Here is a 25541-nt window from a genome sequence, read left to right as displayed (position 1 = left end):
GGGTCCCGGCTGGGATCAGTTCTAGGTCTGATTCTGTTCAATATCTTCATCAATGATTTAGATAATGGCATACAGAGTACACTTCTAAAGTTGCAGATTATACCAAGATGGGAGGGGTTGCAAGTTCTTTGAAGGATAGGATTAAAATTCAAAATGATCTGGACAAAACTAGAGAAATGGTCTGAAGTAAATAGGATGAAATTCAATAAGGACAAATGCAAAGTACTCCATTTAGGAAGGAGCAGTCAAAATGGGAAACGACTGCCTAGGAAGGAGTACTGTGGAAAGGGATCTGAGGGTCAGAGTGAACCACAAGCTAAGTATGAGTCACTGTTGCAAAAAAAGCAACCATAATTCTGGTATGTATTAGCAGTTTTCTAAGCAAGACACAAGTAGTAATTCTTCTGCTCTACTCCACACTGATCAGGCCTCAACTGGAGTGTTGTGTCTGGGCACCACGTTTTAGGAAGGATATGGACAAATTGGAGAGAGTCCAGAGAAGAGCAACAAAATTATTGAAGGTCTAGAAAACATGAGCTATGAGGGAAGATTGAAAACATTGGATTTGTTTAGTCGGGAAAAGAGAAGATAGAGGGGACATAACAGTTTTCAAGTACATATAAGGTTGTTACAAGGACAAGGGAGAAAAATTCTTCTCCTTAACTCTGAGGATAGGACAAGAAGCAATGGGCTTAATTTGCAGCAAGGGAGGTTTAGGTTGGACATTAGGAAAATCTTCCTAACTGTCAGGATGGTTAAGCACTGGAATAAATTACTTAAGGTGGTCACGGAATCTCCATCATTGGGGATTTTTAAGAGCAGGTTGGACAAACACCTTTCAGAGATGGTCTAGATAATACTTAGTCCTGCCATGAGTGCAGGGGACTGGACTAGATGACCTCTTGAGATCCCTTCCAGTGCTATGATTCTTACACTGGTGTGTAGGCATTACTATCATACACATACACATTTATGTCATCTGTGAGCTCACAGGCAGCTGAGTGTGCTGCTGGCTCCATGACAGAGTGTCTGTTATCACCACATTCTTCTGAGGAATGTATTTAGCAATTGGGTTAAATCACATTAAACTTACCAATAGATGTTGACATGTCAGCAGTGCTTGACCCAAGACTTTTCCATTGATGAAGGTTGCAAGTAGATTATGGTCTGTTATCAGTGTAAATGAATCTACTCCACACAGACATCTGTAAAAGTTCTCACATGCCCATGCACTTGCCAGGCTCTCTTTGCATATTGTTTTTTTTCTTTTCTAAGTGTGAGAGAGCAAAATGCACCTAGCTTCCTCTCAGAGCCATGTTTTTGCAACAATATACCTCCTAGGCCATAGCTGCTTGCATCTGCACTAACCATTATGGGTTTGTTCAAGTCACCATAGCTGAGAACTGGAGTCGTGGAGATAAATTTATTTTACCTTTTTGAAAACAATTTATTGATTTGGCCCCCATAGTCAAGTTGTGTTGGACTTTAACAATTCCCTCGGTGGTTTTGTCACTGTGGAAAGGTCTTGACCAGGGTAATTTAACATGCCCAGTCTACATCTCAGTTCTGATATATTAGTTGGTGCATTTAATTGCTTTACTTTCTCAATCCTAGAACTGTTCTACATTTGTTTGTCTGTCTGTCCCAAAAACTCAGTTTGGGGTAGGCGGAAAATGCATTTTTCTTTGTTAAGCTTCAGTCCAGACTGACTGATTAGGCTTAGAACTTCATTGAGAATTTAGTGGTGCTCTTCCATCAAAGATCCATATATCAGAATATCATCCATGAAAACTACAGCTACTAGCATTTTCTTTGACTAAAGAAATTTACTAGAATCTCATTGAGGCATCTAGCTTGGAGAATATCATAGCTCCTTTCTCTCTGGGAGCGAGTTACCCAGTGTTGGGAGGATGTATTTTTCTCGTGCTTCATTAAGTGTTTTAAGATCCACACAGATTTGTACGTTTCCATTTTTCTTTATAGCTGGCTTCACTGGGGCACAATATGCTGTCAGCTCACAGATTTTGTTGATTACGAGAGTCCACTCCATTCTCCTCAACTCAGTTTCCACTTTATGCAGTAATGGGATAGGAATCCTGCCAGGTCTATGTATATTGTATATGGTTCAGTGTTGTCTCAAAGTTTTTTGTACTGGATCTCCTTTCAGAAGTCCACTGTCACTGAACATTCCATTGAGTTTTTCTACTGTTTTCACTAGGCCCATGATGGCTGCCATGCTGAGGCTCATAAGGCTATTGATCTGTGGTCCTTTGATCACATATCCTCTGAATGCAGAGGTTTTGTCTAAGTTATTTCTGTGGTGAACTGGCTCATGCAGTTCAGAATACCTCCAGGGTAGACAGAGCTGTGCCAGGTGACTTCAGCCCTGGGAGGGGTTGAAGGTGATTTTAAGTTGTCATAGTATATTTTCCTCAATCTGAACCTTAGAGTCCAAAAATGAGGTACTAGCATGAAATCCTCTAAGCTTAATTACCAGCTTAGTTCTGATACGCTGCCACCAATCAGGACTCTGAGTGCCCGATAAACTCTGGTCTCCCCAAAACCTTCCCTGGGGACCCCCAAGACCCAGACCCCCTGGATCTTAATACAAGGAAAGTAAACTCTTTCCCTCCCTGGGTTACCCTAGAAGACCACTGGGATTCAACTCCTTGAATCTTAAAACAGAAGCTTTCCACCTCACCCAGAGGCAATACAGATTCAAGCTCCGTGAATCTAAACAAAGGGATTCCCCCTTTTCCCCCTCCCTTCTTTCTCCCTATCTCCCACCACNGTTTTGTTATTAGATGGGCGACAGGGAATGGATCACTTGATGATGACCTGTTCTGTTCATTCCCTCAAGGGCACCTGGTATTGGCCACTGCTGGAAAACAGGACACTGGCTAGATGGAGCTGTGGTCTGACCCAGTATGGCCGTTATGTTATTTAGCCATTTTGGTACAATATTCTGCTTGATGGTTTATACATGGTATCTGATATTGTTTGCATTAGAAGAAGGATGGGTGGTTAATCTCTGGGACTTGGGAGGCTCAATTCCTTGTTCCACTCTTACTTCCCATGTGACGTTAAGTCATCCATTTTGTGTCTCTCTCCGTAAATTTCCCAGTTGGGGATACTACTACCTACTAATACTACCTCACAGGGGTGTTGCGAGAATAACCATATTAGAAGACACTACAGCAATGGGGGCCATATAAACACCTAAAATAAGACTTTAAAATCAGTAAAACTAGATCGGTCACACGGTGGCTGGCCCAAGTATCTTGTTTCCTGATTGGTCCTCTGGTCAGGTGTTGCAGGTCACTGTTTGTTAACCCTTTACAGGTAAAAGACATTAACTCTTAGCTATCTGTTTATGACATAAGTCCCTCTGAGATGACTGTGACATCAGCTCTTGAGTCAGTTTTGAAGCCAATAGTCTCACCATGAATATTCAATTTCATTCTCCAGGCTGAAGTTCTCTGGGGCATTGAAGAGTGGCACGCTGATGAATCCAGCAACCTTTGTTGCTCTCTTCTTTCTGTTTCTGTTCTTAGTTTGCTCCTGATCCGATGTCAAATTCTTCTGTACCAGATATGGACTGGTCAGAGCTTGCTTGTGTGTTCATCATAAGATCCTGTAATGCTCTGCCCATAACATACTGCATTTTATACCTACTGGCTCAATGTATAATGTAGTTTAGCATTCCATTATCATTTACATAATGATCTCTTTACACTGTTCGAACAGATTAAAGGGGCTGCAAAATGAGCATAAATTATGTTTCTGTAACCCACACACCTTCTGGGCGTCGTGTTCTGCCCCCACTAGTGGCACTGAGACCACTTAGAGAAAGCTAAATGAGTCTTCTTTACAGGCTTAGCTACCAGTCAGTTGGCTTTCAGCTCATGTGGTAGAGGCTCATGCACTAAGCTCCAGAGGCCCCAGGTTCGATCACACTCATTTTAAGGGGCCCCAGTGCAAATAAGAATCAGACCCAATGTCTCTTGCTATTATCAACATGGATGTACACCTGTGATTTACCTGAACAGCATCTTCTTGAAATTTAAAATCTCTTCGGTAGTTGAGATGAGAGAATGGTGGTTAGTTCCCCACAGGCAGATTCTTGCCAGCCTAAATGCTTAGGTCTTTGTTTTAAATATTGACTCACACTACTCTTTAAGGAGCATGGTTACCCTCACTTTACATCACGTAGACCATTTCAGGAGATCCTCTCATGGACCATCTCCTCAAACATTTAACTCCTCAAATCTTGGTCCTCAAAACACTTCATTCTGTGGATCACAGTTTGAGAACTGCACCTCAGTCCACCAAAGGGTAGTATAGTGGTCAGTATATGCCAGGTGAGTACATGCTGCTAGTATCTCCCCCTCCCTTTCCTTAAGAGAGCAAGATCCATCTCAGCTCCTCAGCCCCTTCACTCAAATCCAAAAAGATAGGAGCCCCTCCTCCTCTGGACTGACTCATCTTACACATCAGCCTCCTTCCCTCTCACATCCACCCAGCTACCTGTTTGTTCTTCCCCATTCCTAGCTAACTGCATCTCCAAGGATTTGTACCAAGCCAGCTGAGTCTCCTAGATATAACGAAAGAAGAGCCCCAGCTTCTAGGTATATTACACTACTGGACCAGTGCCATGTAACTCTCTTTAAATACTGGTCTTATCTAAATTTGAGTTGCACTGTTGATGCCAGTTAAGCCCTACTCTCTCGGAATAGCCATGCTAATCTTGTTCTGGTTAGAACTTCCCTTCTTCTCAACTTCTCAGACTCTGTGGTTTTCCTGTTGTTGCTTCTGTTTTTTTTCCAAACTGTCTCTGGCATGGAAGCCAGGTCATAATGTACTGCATTAGACTTGGTGTTTGTGTCTCGGTAACAAAAGCAGCTCGTCCTTAGCATGATATAGCCCCTTCTGCATCCTTTGTTCCTCTGCTGGTGGACTGTCAGCTGAAATGCTTGATGTATTTCCTGCTGCAATGTGGTTTTTTGGAAGAAGAAATGTCTGACTCAGTGAACATGATTTTTTTTTTAAACACTAAGAGCATAACAAAAACATCTGTGTTACCCCTGCCCACCTCCCCAGCAACACCTTAACTCCTTCAGAGTTATAAAACCTAGATTAACACTTTGTCAGTAACATCCAGATTCTATCTTCTTAGAAGGGAAAAATATTAGACAATTAAACCTTACTGAAAATTCTCCTTGCATACTAGTGGATCTGCAGAATTTCAGACACTGAGGTAGCAGTCAGTCAGTCAGTCATAAGAACACAAAACCGGGTTCTACTCCCTGCTCCACCATTACATCACAGAGTGACCTTGGGAAAGTCACTTAACCTTGTACCTTTGTTTATCCATGTGTAAAACAGAACCTTATGGGGTCCTGTGAAATATTTCAGAGCTTTGAGATTCTCAGAGGGAAGACACTATTATAAGTGCAAACTATTACACTGGGGTTGAGTTTAACGTTGTTCCAATGTTTTTCATTTGTGATTTTTTTAAAGCTATCCCATTTGGAAAAATCCCCATTTTAGAAGTGGATGGAGTTACCCTTCATCAGAGCCTGGCCATAGCCAGATACCTAGCCAAAGAAACAGGTAATGTAACACTGCTACTCTCTTATTACTTTTGACTGCTTCCATGTTTAATGCTATTTACTAGTGCATGTTGAGCCATGACAATACAAACAAAGAGCCAGCCTGACAAACTGAAATTAACAGAAGTCAGCGTGGACAGGACAATATAGACCCAAGTAGTTTTCACAGAGCGACAAAATGTGTCTATTGTCAACCTCTCCTGCTGCAGCTTCATTTAATCTGATCACAGAAATTTAAGGGGCATTGTGTGATGTTGCAAGTCCTGATGTGGTGTAGCTGTGTCAGATCCGACACTAGATGTCTACAGTAAATAATGATGGTATAAAGTACCTTTGCACCCAGAAATGCCATATGGAGGTGGTCTGTGGGAGGAGAGTGGGTTTGCAGGCAGGAGCGCCACCAGCTTTTTTGCTGCCCTAGGCGTCAGAAGGTCCCGCCCCCGAAATGCCGCCGATGACCAGGGTGGCCGAACATCTGGCCACCGTGGTCACCCCCGCCCTCAAATGTTAGCACCCTAGGTGACTGCCTAGGTCATCTAATGGGTTGTGCCGGCCCTGTTTGCAGGATATACTTCTATAATTGTCCTATGGGATGTTATCAGTGGAAATCAACTCATCAGCTCAGAACTTTATTGGAATTTCCACAGCACCTCCAAGGTGGCCCTCTCCCCTCCATCTCCTTTGTTCCCAATTTGTTTACCATGCCGTTATGCTCAAGCACCCATTCACAACTACCGCAAAGGGCAGTAAAGTATGTGTGGATAATGTGATGTTAGATGAACTTTGTGTAGGGCACTTGGAGGGATGTTTTCCTTCTAGATACGGGCTTGGACTATTCTCATGTCTGGATCCTAGCAGGAAACCAGAGAAGAAAATTGCTACCTCAGCTACCAAACAAACAAACAAATAAATAAATTAATAATAATAATAATAATGATAAAAGCACTAAACTGAAACATAAAAATAATTAAAAACTTACAAAGCTTATGGAAGGTACACAACACTCAAAGGTGTTCATCCAAAGAGGACCAGAGCTGGGCAACTCTGCAATGCCATCTGAATTGACCAGAAGAGTGCACAGATCTTGCCCCTCATGATGCACACACAGTAATTTGTGCTGGACAGAATCGTTTGCAGCATCCATTGGAACAAACCAAACATTGTGGACAGGTGCAAAAAGGCATTCTTATACCATAGAGGAAAAGGCTCTGCCCCCCCAGTTAATACATCCAATGGTTCAAACAATAGGGAGATTTATGTATCATTCATATACCACAGTTCCAGCACAGTTTCCTGACCAGTGCAGATAAGATAGTTTTCAATTAGCTGTTTTAGACTAGTCAAAGGTACATTTTTACTGCACAAATATCAGAATAAATCCCAAGCTTTGCCAGCCAGGAGAACTATGCTAGAACTCTAGTATTAAATCAAGCTGAAGTACATGGGTGTGCTACCAGGATTTCAGCTACAGTGTGGGTAACGTTAAAAATATATATACACACATACATACACACAGAGTGAGACTTCTTGCATTAGTTTCTGCCTTTCATAGAACTTAGAAAAACTACAATCCCATTGTCCAGCTCACTGATCATGCCAGCTTCTTCTCTCCAACGTATTATAGTAGAACGCTAGCTCTGCTATAATTAAAGTTAAGTTTGCTAGTGTTTTATCCAGTCTAGTTTTAAAATTCTTAAGCAATCTGACTTCCACACCTTGTCATGTGAATCTAGAACTATTAGAATCCAACCCAGCTGGAAATCAGTACAAACAACTATGATTTTCTCACCAACTTCAATATAAGATGATGCATTTTGGAGAAAAAAAGTAGAGCAAACTAGACTAAATTAAGAAGATCAACTCTCTCTCTCTATGTGTGTCTATATAGTACCTAGCACAGTGGACTTCCCAATCCTGTCTAGAACATGTAGGCACTACAATAATACAAATAACTTTCCTCCTTTCTGCTCATCCTTGTTGCATCTACAATGCAGACACATCCCATACTGAACTCCCATCTTCTCTCCTTTACAGCAATTAAAAAACAAAGTTAATAAATTCTCCCCGCTAAATTGGTTAAAGCTTCCACCCAACCAGCTGGCATTGTCTCTGCTTTTCAAAAGCAACATAGTCAAAGCATACTCTGACAAGATCAAGCTGTACATCATCTAAATTACAGCTACACCGTGAAGAGCAACAAGATGATGACTACAGCATTTAAGGGACATGCAGATAGTACATGGGGATTAATAGGTGCCAGACAAGAGTGTACCTGTTGTATAAATTCTATGCCTGAGGTACGCACATTTTAAGTCACTCCAAATTCGCATATAAATTTACATACCTAAAAGAATTAACTATAAATGATACTCAATTTAATATCTGCTTGAACTTGTATCTCCTTGAGAGATCAGTACACTGCTTATCTGAGTTTACTAGCAGCGAAAATCTTACAGCTTTGCCCTCACTTTGCAGATACAGGGAGAGAATAGCTGTGCTTTTTTAAGATGTCGTGGGCTGTATTTCAGCAGGCTGCTTTTGGGCTCTCAGGTGGTGGGGAATGGAAGTTAGACATGGTACCTCTCAGTGCACGATACTGTTAAACTGGCTTTTAAGGCTGGAAAGTCTTGTTTCTGGAAACTGTTAAACTAACCTGGACAGAGCACTTAGAAAATATGCTTAGGGCACAATCCCACTCTGGCTATGAGGCTAGATCACCCAATAAGATCACTCCCAACTCTAAATTCTATGTTTACTCAGCTGCTTAGACAATGTGAAATAAGATTCTCAAGTAATGTCAATAATAATCAAAGTTAGAGGAGCCAGGGTTTGTTTTGGGAGTTATCCATCAACCATCATTCAAATCCATTTGCAAGACTAACACAGAGGAAGGAGGATATTCTCAGGGTGTGCTGAATTTATGCAAAGGGATAATGGGAATTAGGTAGTACATTTTTGTTGCCTCTTACACACTGTGAGCAAACAGATGTAATCTTCCTTTTTGAAATGTTTCCAAACACTGTTACATTTTCTAGTCTGAAAAAACTCTAAGATGTAATAAAATAGCCTCACTCATGTCTGCTTCCCTGAGAAAGTCTAACCTCCTGCAGAGTTCCTTTTTGTTTGATAAAATTGGGTTATTTTGAGAGAAGCACTAGTGCAATCCATAAAACATCAAAAAGTGCGAAAATATTAGTTACAATAAAAAGTGCTATAATAAAAACAAAGAAATCTAGTATTTTAACGGCTAATACAAACAGGAAAAGGAAAGACGCGTGACTGCAGAATGGAATAGCAACTAGGATTAGAGTTTCTACCCAGTTTATGTACAGTTTATTACAAAGTAGACAGAAGAAATGAAATATTCTACCTGGTCTAGTAAGAATTTTAGCTCTATGTGAGCATCCGTGTAAGACAGCACAAATCACGGCTCATTTTCTTTATAAGCTGCCACTAAACCCCATACTTCTAAAAGGCATATATTCTTTGCATATGGCATCCAATAATTCGGAAGTGAAGAGGATAACAGTAGAGAGAATGGAAGAAATCAGCTGACCCAGGAATTAAAACAACTTTTATAACTGCAGAAAGATACCCAAGCTTGCGTTGACTGCATTTAACCCTTTCACCTGGTGTCTATAAAGCGTCAACTAACAATCCATGTCTTGACATTTCTTATTGCTTAAAATAGGAAGGGCTCTTCATACATAAATAATATTAGAACTCTGCAAAATTTTCATGAAACCCAAAACATCCCACATGTCTGGGTCAGCCCAGAACTCTCTTTCCCTTTCAATAACCCTTTCCTTCCCCAAAAGCCCAAGACTTCCTCTCAATTTGAGCAGTTTTAAGGAGAGCATGAGAGGTCATTTGGCCTTCTACGTCTCTCCCCTCCAAATGTCTTTAGAAGATGACCCTCCCCCAGATCCTCTGACACAACATGGCAATTTCCCTAGGCCAAATACACTTAGAGATCTCTTAGCCTCAAAGCTGAACAACAGTGCTATACCAAAAACACATGACTGGATCCAGTGCAGATGTGGAACAGACTGCTAGAAGACTGCCTATGCCTGAAGACTAACATATGGAATTAGCCTTGTAGCTAACACCCATTCTGCTCCTGTTAAAAAATGGACCAGAGAAGAGACTGGATCAACTCGCTACCATTCAAAAACAAATGTGAGATGGGTTGAAAGCCACTGACTTTTTCTCCCCCCACAATTTAGCAGCTAAAAATAAACAGAGCCAGAGCATTCCGGGAGGAGGAGGATGCCCCCAGGAGCTTTGGTGTATGATTTCAGCTGTTTCTCTCATTTGTTTTTTTGAGTCAATGTAAACTGACAACACACAGTGAAACTTCTGGGTGCTTGACCTGAATGAATTCAACCTACCTGGGAGGTTTGTTGGAATCTGTGAATCTGAAAGTAACAGGAATCAGGCAGAAGAGAGGATTTTCACAGAACAGGTCTAGGGTATGGAATTCAGGACCAGAAAAGGTAAGAATGACCTGACAATGGTCAGAACAAAATGTAGAACTCCTCTCAAACCTATTTCTCCCACAATAAGTACTGTATGCCTGACACCTTCCTCCCCCGACTCTGTACACATTCGCGTGTGCATGTACCCCCCAGCCCGTCAGTTTTAATTCTATTCCAGCATTTTACTCTTACCTCCTGGAAAGTAAGAATAAAATGTTGTGTTTTTAATGCTCAGACACTGCAGTAACGGCATCAGTACGAAAGCAAATAGGATAAAAGACAGAAGAGTAGACTTAAAAACATTGCTGGAATTTTCAAAGGAACCCAAAGGCATTAGGTGTCCTAACCATATTCAATTCAAGTGTTGCCAACTTGTGCTTTTGGTGTTTGTCGTAAAGCCCAAGCTCCTGGACTAACGATTACATGAACTGAGCTTTCGTTAAAGCAGTAAGTTTCTAGACCTGAAGGATCGAAGATAAGCTTGAAAATTTAACTCCTTATTACTCCACTAACAGGAGGCAAATAGAAAGAACATCAAATTTATTATTTTAAAACATCATCATATTTTGGAGGACTGACTAAGGAAATATGAATGCTTGGGGTTGGCAATAGGCTCATTCAAAAATCCCAGCCTACCTGTAAATAATGTACATCTTAAAAAGGCATTATTTCATACCAATTTCTCCTTCACTTACCTACTAGGTCCTGAGTTACGGAGTCTTAAAGTCCCAACTACGGCTGTTGACCTAGCTCACTCCAAGCAGTGAGAGGGATGCAGTTCGTAACTCAGATTAAGGTTCTAGTGATGCTGTTAACTCTGGCAGAAAAATCCATGGAGCCATTAAAAAAAATAGCCTTTCAGTTCATATTGAAAATATATCACCAGTGCCTGTTACATTTATATAGGTATCATTTAGTCATTTTAATATAACTAACAGCATTTCATGTCCCTTTTATTGCTGAGACTCATTTATGTTATGATGTAGGTTTGCAAGGTTTTACGTATAAAGAAAGAGGCATGTTTTCTGCCCTGAAGAGCTTGAAATGTAAATAAGGCAAGAGACTAATTCAGCAGAAGGAGAACGTGAGGGTTATTGGTCAAGGGAAAAGAGGTTGCTTGAAGAGAAGTTTTCAGAAGGAACTGGAACAAAGTGAGATGAGGACGAGGAGCCTGTACCAGGCAGCCTGAGTTAGGGCATGATGGTGGGGTAGGACAAGACGACAAAGGGAAGAGTAAGGTGAAAAGGTTGGGAAGACCGCAGGTGGCAGAAATATAATTGGGGAGAATGAGAGTGGAGCTGTAGAAGGGGACAAGGTTAAGCTAAGGAATTTGAATATAATGCATTAAGTCAGAGGAAGAGGGTTTCAAAGAGGGGGTGATATCAAAATGGAGAGGAAGGAAATGGACTTCAACTGAGGCACTTTGGGAGGAGGCAAAAGCCAGGAGAGGATGCGATTCTTGGCAGTTGGAACAAGAAAGGGTGGAGTCTGATGACAGTGAAAAAAAATTGTTTCAAGGCTTTGTGAAGGTCTGGGGAGGGAAGACTCAAAGATTACAACAAGATTGTGGGGCTGGGAGACAGGAAGGACAGACTTGTCAGTGAGTGAAGATGGAGCAGAGAGGCAGGAGGATGAGTTCATTTATGGAGCAATGGATCTGAGGTAGCTGCTGGACGTGAATGGTCAGAAGCAGCTAGGAAGATAAATAAAAGTTCTAGAGTTTCAGTCTGCACTGGTATGAGCACAAATACCTTATTTTTTAGGAATAACCTATTTGTGCAGATAGTGTCTCTTTACTCTCCCTTTCTAAATTTGAATTCCACAGGTCTGGCCGGTCAGACACCTCTAGAACAAGCTCTGGTTGATGCCATTGTGGACACCATTGATGACTTCGTGTCACTGTTTCCCTGGGGAGAGAAAAATCAGGATGTGAAAGTAATGTGATCACTGATTTAAAGCAAAGAGATTTATACCTGCCAAAGTGTCTCATCTGGACTGACACCTGTACACTGGTCTCTGATGTCTCACAGTCACTTGCCCAGCTCCAGTGCCCTTCAATAAGCTGGGCAGCAGATAGCGAGGTTTCCTCTGCAATTCTTCCTTCAGACTACTGAGCAACCAGCCAAGGGTTTCTGCTCCCCGCCTTTTCCTCACTGTGGGGAGGAGGATGTGGCCAGCACCGTGGCTTATCTTGGATGGAGGGTGCTATCTATACAAATGCCAAATACCAATACATGATTATTAAACAGGGGAGAACAGGCTGATTCAGAAAAAACTCCTTCACTTCACTGACTACTCAGGAGTTGTATTTTGATGCAAGCTAGTAGTTAGTAGAAAAAAATAGATTCTTTACGTAACTAGCTCTAGAAGCATAGCGGCTCTATGCCATCCTATTATTTCTGTACTTCTGACTACTGATACTCCCTCTGGTGTTCTGAAGCATGTATTCTATTCCCTTGCTCCTGCTCTGCTCAGCTAACTGTAAACATAATATAGGTTTTTATTTACAACTCATATTAAAAAGACAGTTAGACATGATTAATTCCTGTATTCACTGTGCAGTTCAATGGCCAGGAATGCGTTTAAGATAATTTTCATTAGCTTCTAACTGCGTTCAATTTTTGGTTTGCTCTAACTTATAACATTAATAGCATTCCAACTCCCTCAGAGAGATCAAGAGACAAACCCACACCTGAAGCAAAATTCTGGAAATAAGACTAACTAGGGAATGTACCCCAGTTAGGTGTGCCTTTAAACTCTGTTCTCTCTAAAGCTGTAAAGAGTGGCTTAATCAAATGCAGTGTCATGGGGAGTTATTTAGAACAGCAATGACAGATACAGGATCAATCTTGACAGGTTCTTTATAACTTCTAAAGATGTCCTCGTGGCATTTCCAAGGAAACAAAGCCGCATTTTATATATCCTTTTGTTTGGTAACTGACTGACTCTAGAGAGAGCATGAAGGGCTGGACGCTGAACTTGATATGTTTGGGGGAAGGTGAACTGACTCCTGGAATAAGTGGTGGAAGGCATGTTTGAAAAATAAGTGGACAGAAGGGAAGTTCCAAATTATTTCAGACAGCTAGCAGTATGGTAGAAGCAAAGTATAAAATGGTGTCTTCCAGGCAATACAGAATGCCCAGCTTCATCCGTCCAGTCCCAATCAGTTGGGAAGCCAACTTCATATGAAGAATCACAGGTCAGAGCGAGGATTGTAGGGAGGATTTGTAGGACAGAAAAAAAAGACGAGACTATGAAGCAGTTGCCTTTTAAATCTAGGCGTAATGCTCACTTTCCTGTAATGCTTGAAGATACAACATCCCTATAATGTTTACCACTATTAGGTTACTGATGGGTACTCTCAACCTCAACACCTTACCAGGATTTTTATCTGGTAATTTCCTCTTTTTAAATCAAGAAGTTGATCTGTGAACACAAAATAGAAAACCAAAGAGAATGTTACCACAGGAAATTTCTAATCATTTGATGGGTAACATCAGCTTTAAGTCTTGAGTTTTATTTTCCCATCATTGGCCAGATTCAATATACCCGTCTAGCTGCTATACACCATGCTGGAACTGAGTCAGTACAATATTCCAACGGCACTGACTGGTTAAACTGGGTGTACAGCTTCTTTTCAATCCCCAGAGCAGTTCAAGACGTACAATGTGTACTGGTGAACCTGAAGAGGTGGAATGTCCCCATGTTTCAATGTCTCTGTGCTTTAATAGCTCCCCTGCCCTTCCACTGCTCATCTGGCACTGCAGCCTCAAGCACTGATACCCAAACTAACGTGGAGCCAGGGAAACTTTAAGAAGCAGTCACAGTTGGGCCAAATCCTCCACCACTGAGAAACTCATGCCATTGACTCATTAGATCCAGAACTGCAGCGTACAAATTAGGGCTTGTCTACACTGGCATTTTACAGTGCTGCAACTTTCTCACTCAGGGGTGTGAACAAACACCTCCCTGAGTGCAGCAAGTTTCACTACTGTAAAGTGCCAGTGTAGACAGTGCACCAGCGTTGGGAGCTATGACCCTGGTAAAGTTTTTTTTTTTTTTCCCCCCCCCCCAAATAGCACTGGGAGCGCGACTACACTAGCCATGCTTAAGTGCTGCCACGATGGCGCTTTAGCGTTGCCAGTGTAGACTAACCCTTAGTTGTAGAGGAAGGGTGATGACTTGAGTTATTTGTGGTGTCACTATAGCTCTAGTTAAAAATGACCCAAGCTCTTGATATGCCTGTGCTTGTAGTCTAGTAAAACAGCAATTGGCTACAATTGTTAATAGTTTAATTAAAACTTAATTTCTTGAAATTAAACTAGTAAAAAAATTACTTGTAAAGGCTCAGAAAATTCATTCTGTGCTCATGAGAAGCTCTGTAAGTTCAGGGGAGGGTTGCACTATATTCTTTGTATGTTAAGAGTTTGAATCCCTCTGGAAAGTGCACAGTGTTGTCAGCTCTCGTGGTTTTTATCACAAGTCTCATACTTGAGCTTTCCTCAAAGCCCCAGCTGGTGTCCCGTGATTATGCAAGAACAGCTTTCAATTTAAAGGAAAAGTTTCACAGAGCAGTGCTTGAAAACATGAACTCTAAAAAGGCTCAAATCTGAGAAAGCAGAATGCCCTCAATCCCAAATCCACTCTTTCTAAAAATCGATTGGAGAGAGGGACTAACGTGTTTTTTTAAAACCTTGGGGATGGTACTACTTTTGCTGTAAGCCCTTAAGTGACCACTGCCTCCATAATAATCTAGAGATGGTTGCATGATGCTAGCCTACACTGCACCTGTTTTGTGGCTGGAGTTTTTTATGCCTCCAGGGCTAGCAGTAGGGTGACCCACACAGAGGGAACATGCTAGCTCCAGGGAGATCAGGTTGCATTACTGCAGTGTATAGAAATATGGTACAATTACCAATGCCATTTCCGCAGTTCCAGTCTGTGGTAGAAATCCTCTTCAAAGGAGTATCTTGGGAACGGTTTTATGTATTTGCAATGAATTTCTACTTCCAGAAAGGAAGGAGACTGGAATTTTGGGGACACAGTACTAACTGAGGCAGAGGACATCCATTCAAATGTTTTTTCTGGAGCTGTGGGCCAGCCCTATGACCTGTTTAGGGTGACTAGATGTCCCAATTTTATAGGGACAATCCCGATATTGGGGACATTTTCTTCTACAGGTGCTTATTACACCCCACCCCTTGTCCTGATTTTTCACACTTGCTGCCTGGTCACCCTAGTCAGCTGTCAAGCTTATGTCACCAGCACTAAATTCACTTGGAAAAAAACAAAAAAAAAGACAAACATACCAGTGCTTAAGTTGCGGGTGGGTGGAAGTGGGCAGGAGGAGGTGAAACAGGAGAGATCTGAGTGCTAGAATATTGTTTCTTTAGCAACTCACCTGATGAGCCTTCTTCCTTTTACCCACTGCCCCCCCTCCTCCCTATTCACCATCCAAACTTTTCTACTTTGGGTTGGAATGCTGCCATCTTATGGTAGAAACAAAACCTAGCAATTACTGTAACAAAAAAAGATTTTGAGCTTCCTGGAGTACGAGACATTTGCAACATTTAAATAATTTACACTGCACGCAATTACATTAATTTTGTGATGCACAAAACCAGGCAGCTTTCAGACACCTGAAAAATGATAGCAGAACAGCGTACCCCTAGGAGAAACTTATTAATGCTATAAGCATGGATGTGTTAGAAAAAGAAAAAAAACATCAGAAACTAAATATGTGCAATATGATGCAGTGAAAGCTGGCTATGGAAGGCCCTGATTTACTGCTTTACACTTTTTTGAACTGTTCTTCCACCAGTGCTGACGCTGCATCAACCTAGCTGAGGATGGTGGGATGGCCTTGGAAGTTAGGAAGAATGTATGAACACTGCAAAGGGTTGAGCATGCTGACTTGTTTCCCACCATCTTAGGAAGTGAAGGCACCTGGTAATCATAGGGCTGGAATGAGCAGATCACTAAGCTCAGGTTCACAGGCAACCAGTAAAGATGATTTTTAGTGAGGCAACACAGGGTATTTAGTACATAGCGAACCTGTGAAAATGCTTATAAACAGTCCTTATGAATGGCAAACATCGCATAAAAATAAACCTAACTGGCAGCTTCTAGAACTTGTAAAAAGTCTGCATCAGAGAAAAAGAATTCCAGGAGTGTAACACTATTAGTAATGTTGGACAGGACTCATGTCTTTACTTGCTATGTGAAGTGCCAGGCACACGCAGGGTGCTATACAACAAGAATCAAATAAGAATTATTAAACAACTGAATACAAGTAATAAGGCAAAGCATCAATACCTCAACCCTCTTTGCCAAGGAAATATGAAAATGCTTAGTAGACTAAACTGCTAACACAAATGATACAGGAAAAACCTGGCCAAGATGAGTGCTTCTCAAAGTCCAAGTTACCAGCCCTTTTCATACCATACGTGTAAAGGAAGGTGATGCACTGACAGCTCTGTTAATGGCCTTGACTGCCAGTGTTATGGCTGCATCTCTCAGGACCTCCTCATGTGCAGGACTCTTTGCTACCTTTGTGTTTGAAATTGCAGCCTACTGAGAAGGTTTTAAGAGACATTTCTCATTCCGTTTTGCAAGCTAGAGCAACTGAGCCAGTAACATTACATTGGAATGCTTCTCGACCTCAGACCAGCAAGTTAGAAGTCCTCACTGAGTCCTCTGCCTTGACATCAGCACAGCCAGTCAGAGGTGGTAAGCCAGTAACCTCACAATGTTGTGTCTTGTCATCTGCTCAGCATGATAGAAAGTGACAACATCTAAGCCTGAACATCTGCTCAGTAGGTGTAGCTACTCAGCCAGTGAACCTCAGAGAAATGCCTTTCGACATCAGACCAAAAAAAGTTAAGACGTGCTAAGTGAGAAGCCCTCAAATGCCTGTTCTTTGACATCAGACCAGAAGTAGTTGGTCACATCAGGTGAGCGAAACAGACAAGCTGAGCCATTAACCTCACAGTCTGGAAATGCTGAGTCAGTGAACTCAGAGATGTTTGGTGCATTGATATCAGCCCAACAAGAGAGGCAATGCCCCAGAAAACTTCAAAAAGCCTCCTTGGTATCTCTGCTAAGTACCTCCTACTTGGCAGTAATCTCCTCACAAAAGTCAGTCCCTCTTGATATTATTCATAGCAAGATGAACGTGCTGAGCCAAATCACAAGCCTCTGAGGTCACTAACAACCAAGCAATCCACATTACTCAATATGCATTGGAGAAAGACATTTAAAGTCAAAAACCATTACGAGGAGCATGTGGGAGCTTTGCTGTTCCTCAGATTAAAGCATAGGGAAAGCTCTCCTGGTTCCTCCTTGGCTTGGGGGAGCGACAACCAACAACGGAAGCAACTGAGAACCTGAAAGTGAAACAGACTAAGAACAAAAATTGAATTGACTTTGGAGACTATCATTGTGAAAATGGGGAAAAATACAAAAGGCCAGCACACATCACTAACAGAAGAAATATGTACAGTTTTCAGTTGACCAGACTAAGATGTTACTATTAGATAATTGTTTATTGAGTTACATCAAATCAAGTTATGGTAGCAAGTAACTTAAAAGAAATAAAGATTTTTGTTTTGTTATTAGATGGGCGACAGGGAATGGATCACTTGATGATGACCTGTTCTGTTCATTCCCTCAAGGGCACCTGGTATTGGCCACTGCTGGAAAACAGGACACTGGCTAGATGGAGCTGTGGTCTGACCCAGTATGGCCGTTATGTTATTTAGCCATTTTGGTACAATATTCTGCTTGATGGTTTATACATGGTATCTGATATTGTTTGCATTAGAAGAAGGATGGGTGGTTAATCTCTGGGACTTGGGAGGCTCAATTCCTTGTTCCACTCTTACTTCCCATGTGACGTTAAGTCATCCATTTTGTGTCTCTCTCCGTAAATTTCCCAGTTGGGGATACTACTACCTACTAATACTACCTCACAGGGGTGTTGCGAGAATAACCATATTAGAAGACACTACAGCAATGGGGGCCATATAAACACCTAAAATAAGACTTTAAAATCAGTAAAACTAGATCGGTCACACGGTGGCTGGCCCATGTGAATGAAGTAGGTCCAGTGCCCCTGTGCCAGGGCAAGTGCTCCTGTTGGCCATTTTAAGGCAGCAAGGCAGCACCTGGGAGCTAGAAAGGTTCAGTAAAAGACTTGAGGAGTCAGTGGATTGAGTCAGTCAGGAGATGAAAGCTTCCAGAAACTAACTGATGAGTTCCAATAAAGAAGCAAGAGAGCAGCAAGAGCAAAGGGATTTGCTATTTGGCATCCTCAAGACTGACTACTTAAGGTAGAAGGAACAGAGGAGGGGCTTTCCATTGACGTCTTCAGGTTCCAAGAGCTGGACCAGGAGGAATGGTGGCAGAGCTGGAGAAGTGAGGGAAGTTCTAAAGATGATATTCCAACAAAGGCTGTCGGGGTTCTCGTTGGAAAGTGTAGGATTTTAAGGACTACGTGCATGGGAGGTGACAGACTATGTTTTGGGACTTTTGTTATGAGCTGATTTATACGAAGTTTTGTAATGAACTGGCTCCCAGGAGAAGTAATATTTAAGCAAATGAGCCTGAAGTGGAGTCCTTAGGGTTACCTGAGAGGGGAAACTGAGGCAGACATGCTTGTGCTGTGGCCTGTTGCATGACGGTGCTCTATGTGGGGTCACTGTATGACAATCACACACTTCTGTAGTCTGAGTACACCCTGCTGTGCACACCAAAATGAATAAGATTCCGCTCACTGATACAAAGAACATTCCCTGCAGTGTTGGAATTAAGCAAACGTGGTTTTCAGAAGTTATTGCATTACACAGAGAAATACCAGCGAGTTGCATGTAAGGCCTTGCTTTGCTTGGCTAAAACACTTGAAACAAAGCAGTAAATCACTCAGACCCCAGTAACATCTTATTTGATATACTATGCAAGAAGAACTCTAAATATTTCAGTTGCATGCTATGAAAGCAGTTAACATACATAATAGTTTACTCTTATTTTTCTCATAGATTCATTGTTCTAAGCACCAGGAATCACACCTAACTATTCCATGCATGTCTCTAGAACAGCCCAAGGTTTTATTATTTTAAACCAGTGATATTCAGACTGAGGCTTGAGAGCTGCTAGTGGCTCTTTTATGTGTTTCTTGCAGCTCTTTGCAGCACATGATATTAAAACACTGATTTAATTAGCCAAAGTTATTAGTCAATCAGGATGCTTTTACCATGTTAACCAATTGTAGCTGATAAAATAATATTTGGGCAGTCATTTTTCTGTGAGAACACCACACACACACAGGGGTCTTTTGGGTAAAGTTTGCTAATTTGGCTCCTGAACCACTGAATTCTGAGTATCACTGTTTTAAACAGTACCAATATGAGCAATGAAAACTGTTAAAGGCTACTATATAAGGAGTGAATGAAAATATTAGTTTGGGGGCAGGGTGGAACAAATAAGAGAATGAGACATAAAATGATTGGTATGGGGAGGGTTTATCTAGGAAGTTGTAGGCCCCATTACTGTGGTATGTAAATATCCAATTAAACTTGTTTTTAAATGATAAAGGAAACTTTTTTTTTACCCAACACATGGTTAGCCTGTGGGACATTGTACACAAGATATTATCATAACATAGCATTAAGCTCAAGAGCTTAGTAGGAGTAAAGAAAAAGATTAGACTTTTATGAGACTATCCACTAGTATATTAGCATAACATTAAAAATGGATATAAACCTGCATGCTTCAGGTAATAAATCAACTGTTAGCAGGAAGAAAACTTCACTTACAAACAGGTTATTTAAAAAATCCTCCATTCCAGAGTTTCTTGCGCCTTCTTCTGCAGCAGCTGGTGTTGGCCAAAGGCAAAGGCAGATTACTAGACTAGCTGGAACAGCAGGTCAGCCCGTCTAGCTTGCTGATCTGAGGTAAAATGATAAGCTTCTGTGATATCACCGAGTTGTTGGTTTGATGTCACGGTGCAGGTCTTGGAAGTCAGTGGAGGGTTCACACCCCTTCTCTAGGTGTCTGGTGTCAAGACAGAGGACTCATTGAGGCTAGTTAGGCTCATTGGTCTGATGCTACAGAACAGGACATTGTGCACAAATGCCCTTTTCAACATCAATATATCAGACAGCACATCAGTTAGCTTTAATGAATATTTCAATACCTGCTTGCATGCTCAAATAAAGGTACAACTATTCAATCATTTTACCAGTAAATATTTTTCAGGCCACAGTCATCAAAACAAATGATTCCATTGTAACAAAGTTTTCCAAGCCCATATTTACGCTATATTTTTTGTTTCATCAACAGTGCACTCTCTTGAGTGAGAAGAATCAGATTTGACCACCCTCTCCACTCACATGTGCTTTTTTGCAGCAACAGACATTTAATGACCTCCTCACTAATACAGCTCCTGGACTACTACGAGATTTGGACTGTTTCTTAGGGGATAATAAGTGGCTGGTTGGGAAATCTGTGAGTATCTTTTTTCCTCTTCCAAATCCAGTTGTCAATGGAGGTGAAGTTAAACAATTTCACCTTCACAGTCAGAGACCTGAGAAACATCTTTTGTCATCTGTTGGTTTTAATTCTTTGCTTTTCTTCCTAACACACTTTCAGGCTCTGACTACATTCACTATTTCAAGCCCACAGGCCTGGACTCATGTTTGCTGAACCAGTTTTGAACTAGACCATTTTAAACACTGCTGGTCAGTGTGGATGGAACTAAACTATGTTTGAACTGAATTAAAAATAATTGTTCCAGCCTTTGCTTAAAAGCCTCAGGGTTCAACATTGGAAGTTTCAAGTGTCAATTTGCATAGATTGATCCTGTCCATACTGCTGACCAAACCCTTATTTAAACTGAATATGAACTGAACTGGCTTACAACCACATTTTAAAATCAGTTCAGCAAACATGATTTCTAAACAGTTCAGGCCAAGACCCCTGTCTACACCTAAATCAAGTCATTGGATCAAGTTAAAACATGTTTAAACATGGATAGGATCTAAACATATCACCTTACGCTAAAAGCAACTGATTGTAACCTCATCAGGGGATAACTTCTGTAATTGTAGCTTGAAGGTAACTACTCACACCTGGTAAGGTAACTCACATCTTTTCATGTATTTATACCTGCTCCTGTATTTTTCACTCCATGCATCTGAAGTGGGTTCTAAATAAATTTGTTAGTCTCTAAGGTGCCACAAGGACTCCTTGTTCTTTTTATTTAAACATGACATAGTTGGCTAACATAGGTGGGCCCAAACCAAATTTAAAGTGTGGTTCTCTATCCTCATTTTGGATTCAGTATAGACCAAGTCTTTGATGTTAATAGTTCTGCTATTTGATTGTATATACTAATTGAGTAATTTTGTTTCACCCTTTCATTTTCACTAGGTAACCTGGGCTGATTTCTACTGGGATGTGTGCAGTACAACACTTCTGTTTCTTAAACCTGGCCTGGCAGACAACTACCCTAAACTTTTGGCTCTGAAACAGAGAGTACAAGCACTTCCTGCTATTGCTGCCTGGATTCAGCAAAGACCAAAGACTACACTGTAGATCAGCTTTTCTGGTTTTGAAGAACATGTTTATGTGTATTTTTTTTTTTTTTTAACATAACCCCAGCATCTCTAATTTCTTCTAAAGTTACTAATTTACAAAAATTAAGACAACTCAATGCCCAATTTGATCCAATCTATCACACCTGCTTGGAAAACATCAATGGACAGATTACATTCTTCCTCTTCTCTGTTTCTCACTGGTTTCAGGGGTAAAGAGAACAGTTGTCAATGGGGAACAAGTTTCCGAGAACTTGGCCTTTATTTTTATGCATGTGTAATGTTGCAAGATGAAGATTAAATTAAACACTGTTATAACTGATTAAAAAATGGACTAAAAATACGCCAGACTGATTTTTTTCCTCTGTGACTATAGCATGGAGATTTATACTAAGAATGCATTTCAATAAATGTTTAAGCATGCAATGATTATTTACTATATATCTCAGTGACTGATTATTGCTTTTCTACAGTGAAAAGCACACGATCAACAATTTAACTCTGTTTATGAAAGATGAATGGAAAAGTGGACATGGTAGACTGGGAATGCTATGGTGAGTTTGGAGACTACCAGCACTTTACATTACTCCCCCCATGTTCAAAGACTTAAAATACAGCAATTCTGAAACTGATCAGTCCAACTCTGCTTTCACTGCACTTTCCAGAGAAACATGTTGGGGAGGGAGAAGAGAAAATGAGGAAAGTTTCAGGGACAGAAATTGTCTTGACAGTACTATTCCACATCTTTGTGACTGACTATCTCAATGTGAGGGGTAGTAAAACTAGTTCAGAGAGGGAGGAAATGGAAGGGACACAGGGCAAAACAGACCATCAGTGTGGGTGGGGAAAACTGCAGGAACCCAGATCCCTGGGGGTTCTGTTGAAATGTGTGTGTGTGTAGGTAACGTTGGTTACTTTTTGAAAGGCAACCAACTTTACCTCTCTGCTCCCACAGAAGAAACTCGCATACAATGCTGCAAGTGGAAGCTACAGTGTCCAAGATTTTGTTGAGCACTGGGTGGCACCAACAGACACCTCTCACCCCAAAGGCACACCATGTACCTATCTAATGAGCGGGGGAAGTGGAGCTATAAAGGGAAGGGCAAGACAGGGAGTAGAGAGAACAGCCAGCAAAAGCAAAGAAAAAAAAAATGAAAAGTTTGAGAGAGAGACAAGGAAAAGGATAGAAAAGCTGAAGTAAGAAGAACAGATACAATAAGATGGCAGCAATCTGTGTGAAGAAGGGGGCACACGTATTTATTAGTGCAACCCAACATGGGGCTCCAACAGAAGTTGTGAAATTGATATGCACAATGCCTTTTACTTGCCATTTGACAAAGAGGAGTTATATACTCATTCCACCAATGTGGAAACTGAGATAAATTACTTACCTGAGGTTACACTATTTGGCAGAGTGGAGAACAGAATCCATACTTTGTGACATTCAATCCCCTGCTCTAACCCTACACTCCCCAATCCGTTCTCACTATCCCCAATTAGTTATCTTCAGAAAAGTTGAGGACCAATTATTCCTCTCTGTTCTCCCATCCTTCTGACAGTTTAATATTGCAGGCCACAGAATCCTCAATGTGTTTTTTTTAATAACATCCACAGAATAACCACTCACTAACTTCACAGTATTGAACAAAAAACAGATGCAACAAAAACTACAATTTTGAGCCTGTCTAAAGCAGTCTGACTCAATAGGCAGTAAACTGAAGAGAGAAGTAAAGACAAGCATGAATGAAAGCCTTATTTCTCCTACACATCAGTGGTGCCACAGCTGAACTAGAGCTGAATTCTCCTTCAGAACTAAATCTTTCCTCAGCACTTGTTACCACTCATGTTGGAATCTGGTAAATTAGATTAAAATAACTACCGTGGAGCTGTCCTAGAGATTCCTTAATCTAGTTTGTGCTTTAGATGACTACAGACTGGAGAGCCAGTTCCTTCAGAGAAAGCCTCATTTGTACTACTTCTGAACTCCCACTCTAGCCTTCTCCTGGACAACGTGAAGCTCAGTTTTTTCTTTCAGTGGCAGGTTGTGCGTTCTTGTTTAATTCCAGGACTAAAGAAAAGACACAGTAGGTGTGTCAGAGCAGGGCAGGGCAACCCTATTGCAGGCAAGAGACAAGTCATACACCTACTTCAGTTTCCTCTTCAGCCACCCACACACACAAAGAAATATTGTCTCTATTAGTAGCAAACCAGAGATTCAAACCCTTTTAGTCATATAAAGAACCACAGTCCACAGATCTCTTGCAGTAAACACGAACACATCAAAAAACTGACAAAACAATTCCTCTCAAACCCACAAAGTAAAACAAGGCTGTAACACAGCAGTTCTTTAATACCATTAGGAGGTCACTATCCCTGCTCACCAACCTGAGAATCACAAACTACTCTGTCAGTTACTTAATCACTGTTCCAGGGCCTCTCTCTCCAGGTCTCCTACCCAAGAGTTCCAAGAATCAGTTTTCTCCCTCAAGTTTTTTCCCATAGCCTCAAGTCAGCTTTCCTGCAAGAAGCTCCCTACAGAATTTAATTCCCCCAGGCCTCCCTTGCTTAGGGGAACCTTCCTCCTGGGCTTCTCTTGCAGCCTGCCACTCCAGGTCATCTGCAAAGGGTTCCCTGTAGTGTTACACTTTCCAGACCTCCTTGCCTGTGAGTACTAGCCCTGCTCCCCAGGACATCCCTCTGAAGTCAGCCCTTACTTCTGGGGCCAGCTTTACACTGACCATGCTGATTCTTCTCATTTCTAGGGGCCACTGCACCAGCCTTCCTTCAATTTGGCAGGGTTCCCCAGCTCTAATCTGTCCTTCAGCCGTTTCCTTTGAACTTATCACCAGCAGCTCAGAGTTACTGCTCTCCTTGAGCTTTCCTGCAGCTCTTTCCCTCAGGCAATTCTCTGCTGCTTTTTGTCTCATGCCTTTGCTCATGCCTGTCATCTTCTCCCAGGTGCCTTCACTTAAGTCCAACTGGGAGGCAGCTGATGAGTCTCAAGTGCACTGCATCCCCCTTCCTCAGGCAACTACCCATGTACATACCCAGGAGGTCAGATGGGATTAGTACTTGGGCAGGTAGCCCAAACCACTGTTCATGCAGCTGCAGTTAAATGGCTGCTTTTAGCATTCTACTTTGAGCAGAGGTTATCATGAGTATGTCTCACCTGAACTAGGAATCTCACCTCTCAGCTGCTGTGTAGACACACCCTTATAGACTAGCTAATGAACTAGAGTAATTATAAGAAAGGACTAGAAATTAAGAGAGTTTTGATCAAAATGCTAGAAGTTTCCCTAGACAGAGAGAGGTCACTGGAGGTAAAGTCCAGCCCCAACTGCAGCAAGGAAGCAAGTGAGGTGGTTGGGGCTGCATAACATTTTTATAACCTCCTCCGAAGAGCACTGTTTTCCAGAGGTTTCCCAAAGTTTAGGGTCATCTTAGATTCTACTTTAAAGAAAGAACCTTATGCTTGTAATCCTGTTAGGATTCCTCTCTTTTCCTTACCTTAGTTATTGATCTCACTTGTCCCCTGTTTATAATTAAATCTTTGCCTTATGTGCTTCATTTTACATACTGAGTTGTCCCACTGAAATCAACGGAACTACCCAGTACTCTCAGTGCATAAAGTCTTTATAGGATCATGGCCTTATGCTGCAAGTTCTATAGGGCAGGAACTCAATCTTTACATCCACGTTTCTAAGCACAGTTCTGAGTGCAGTACAAATGAAATATTACCAATATTTGATTAAGCAAAGAGCAATTAGAGTAGAATATCTGAAACAGTTCGAAAGCTGCTTCTTTTTATTTTGTTCCTACTGGTAAAGTAGAACATTGTTTCAAATAAAAAAAGACCCTGG

General features: G+C 41.4%; 1 protein-coding gene across 2 annotated transcripts in view; it reads left to right on the top strand.

The window, feature by feature from the left end:
- Positions 1-22117, top strand: part of HPGDS (hematopoietic prostaglandin D synthase) — a 63858-nt gene extending 41741 nt beyond the window's left edge. Inside the window, exons 3-6 of one of the 2 annotated variants that reach the window (XM_032762584.2) lie at positions 5521-5613; positions 11916-12025; positions 20495-20593; positions 21518-22117. In XM_032762584.2, the coding sequence (XP_032618475.1) occupies positions 5521-5613; positions 11916-12025; positions 20495-20593; positions 21518-21682 (467 nt within the window). In that variant the 3' untranslated portion in view covers positions 21683-22117. Of the gene's footprint in view, positions 1-5520; positions 5614-11915; positions 12026-20494; positions 21304-21517 lie in introns of those variants that run through there. The other variant, XM_032762583.1, reaches the window with a different exon arrangement.
- Positions 22118-25541: the final 3424 nt, after the last annotated feature.

Source organism: Chelonoidis abingdonii, chromosome 5 (genome assembly GCF_003597395.2).
Source record: "Chelonoidis abingdonii isolate Lonesome George chromosome 5, CheloAbing_2.0, whole genome shotgun sequence".
NCBI lineage: Eukaryota > Metazoa > Chordata > Testudines > Testudinidae > Chelonoidis > Chelonoidis abingdonii.
This window is presented reverse-complemented; position numbering and strand designations above follow the sequence as displayed.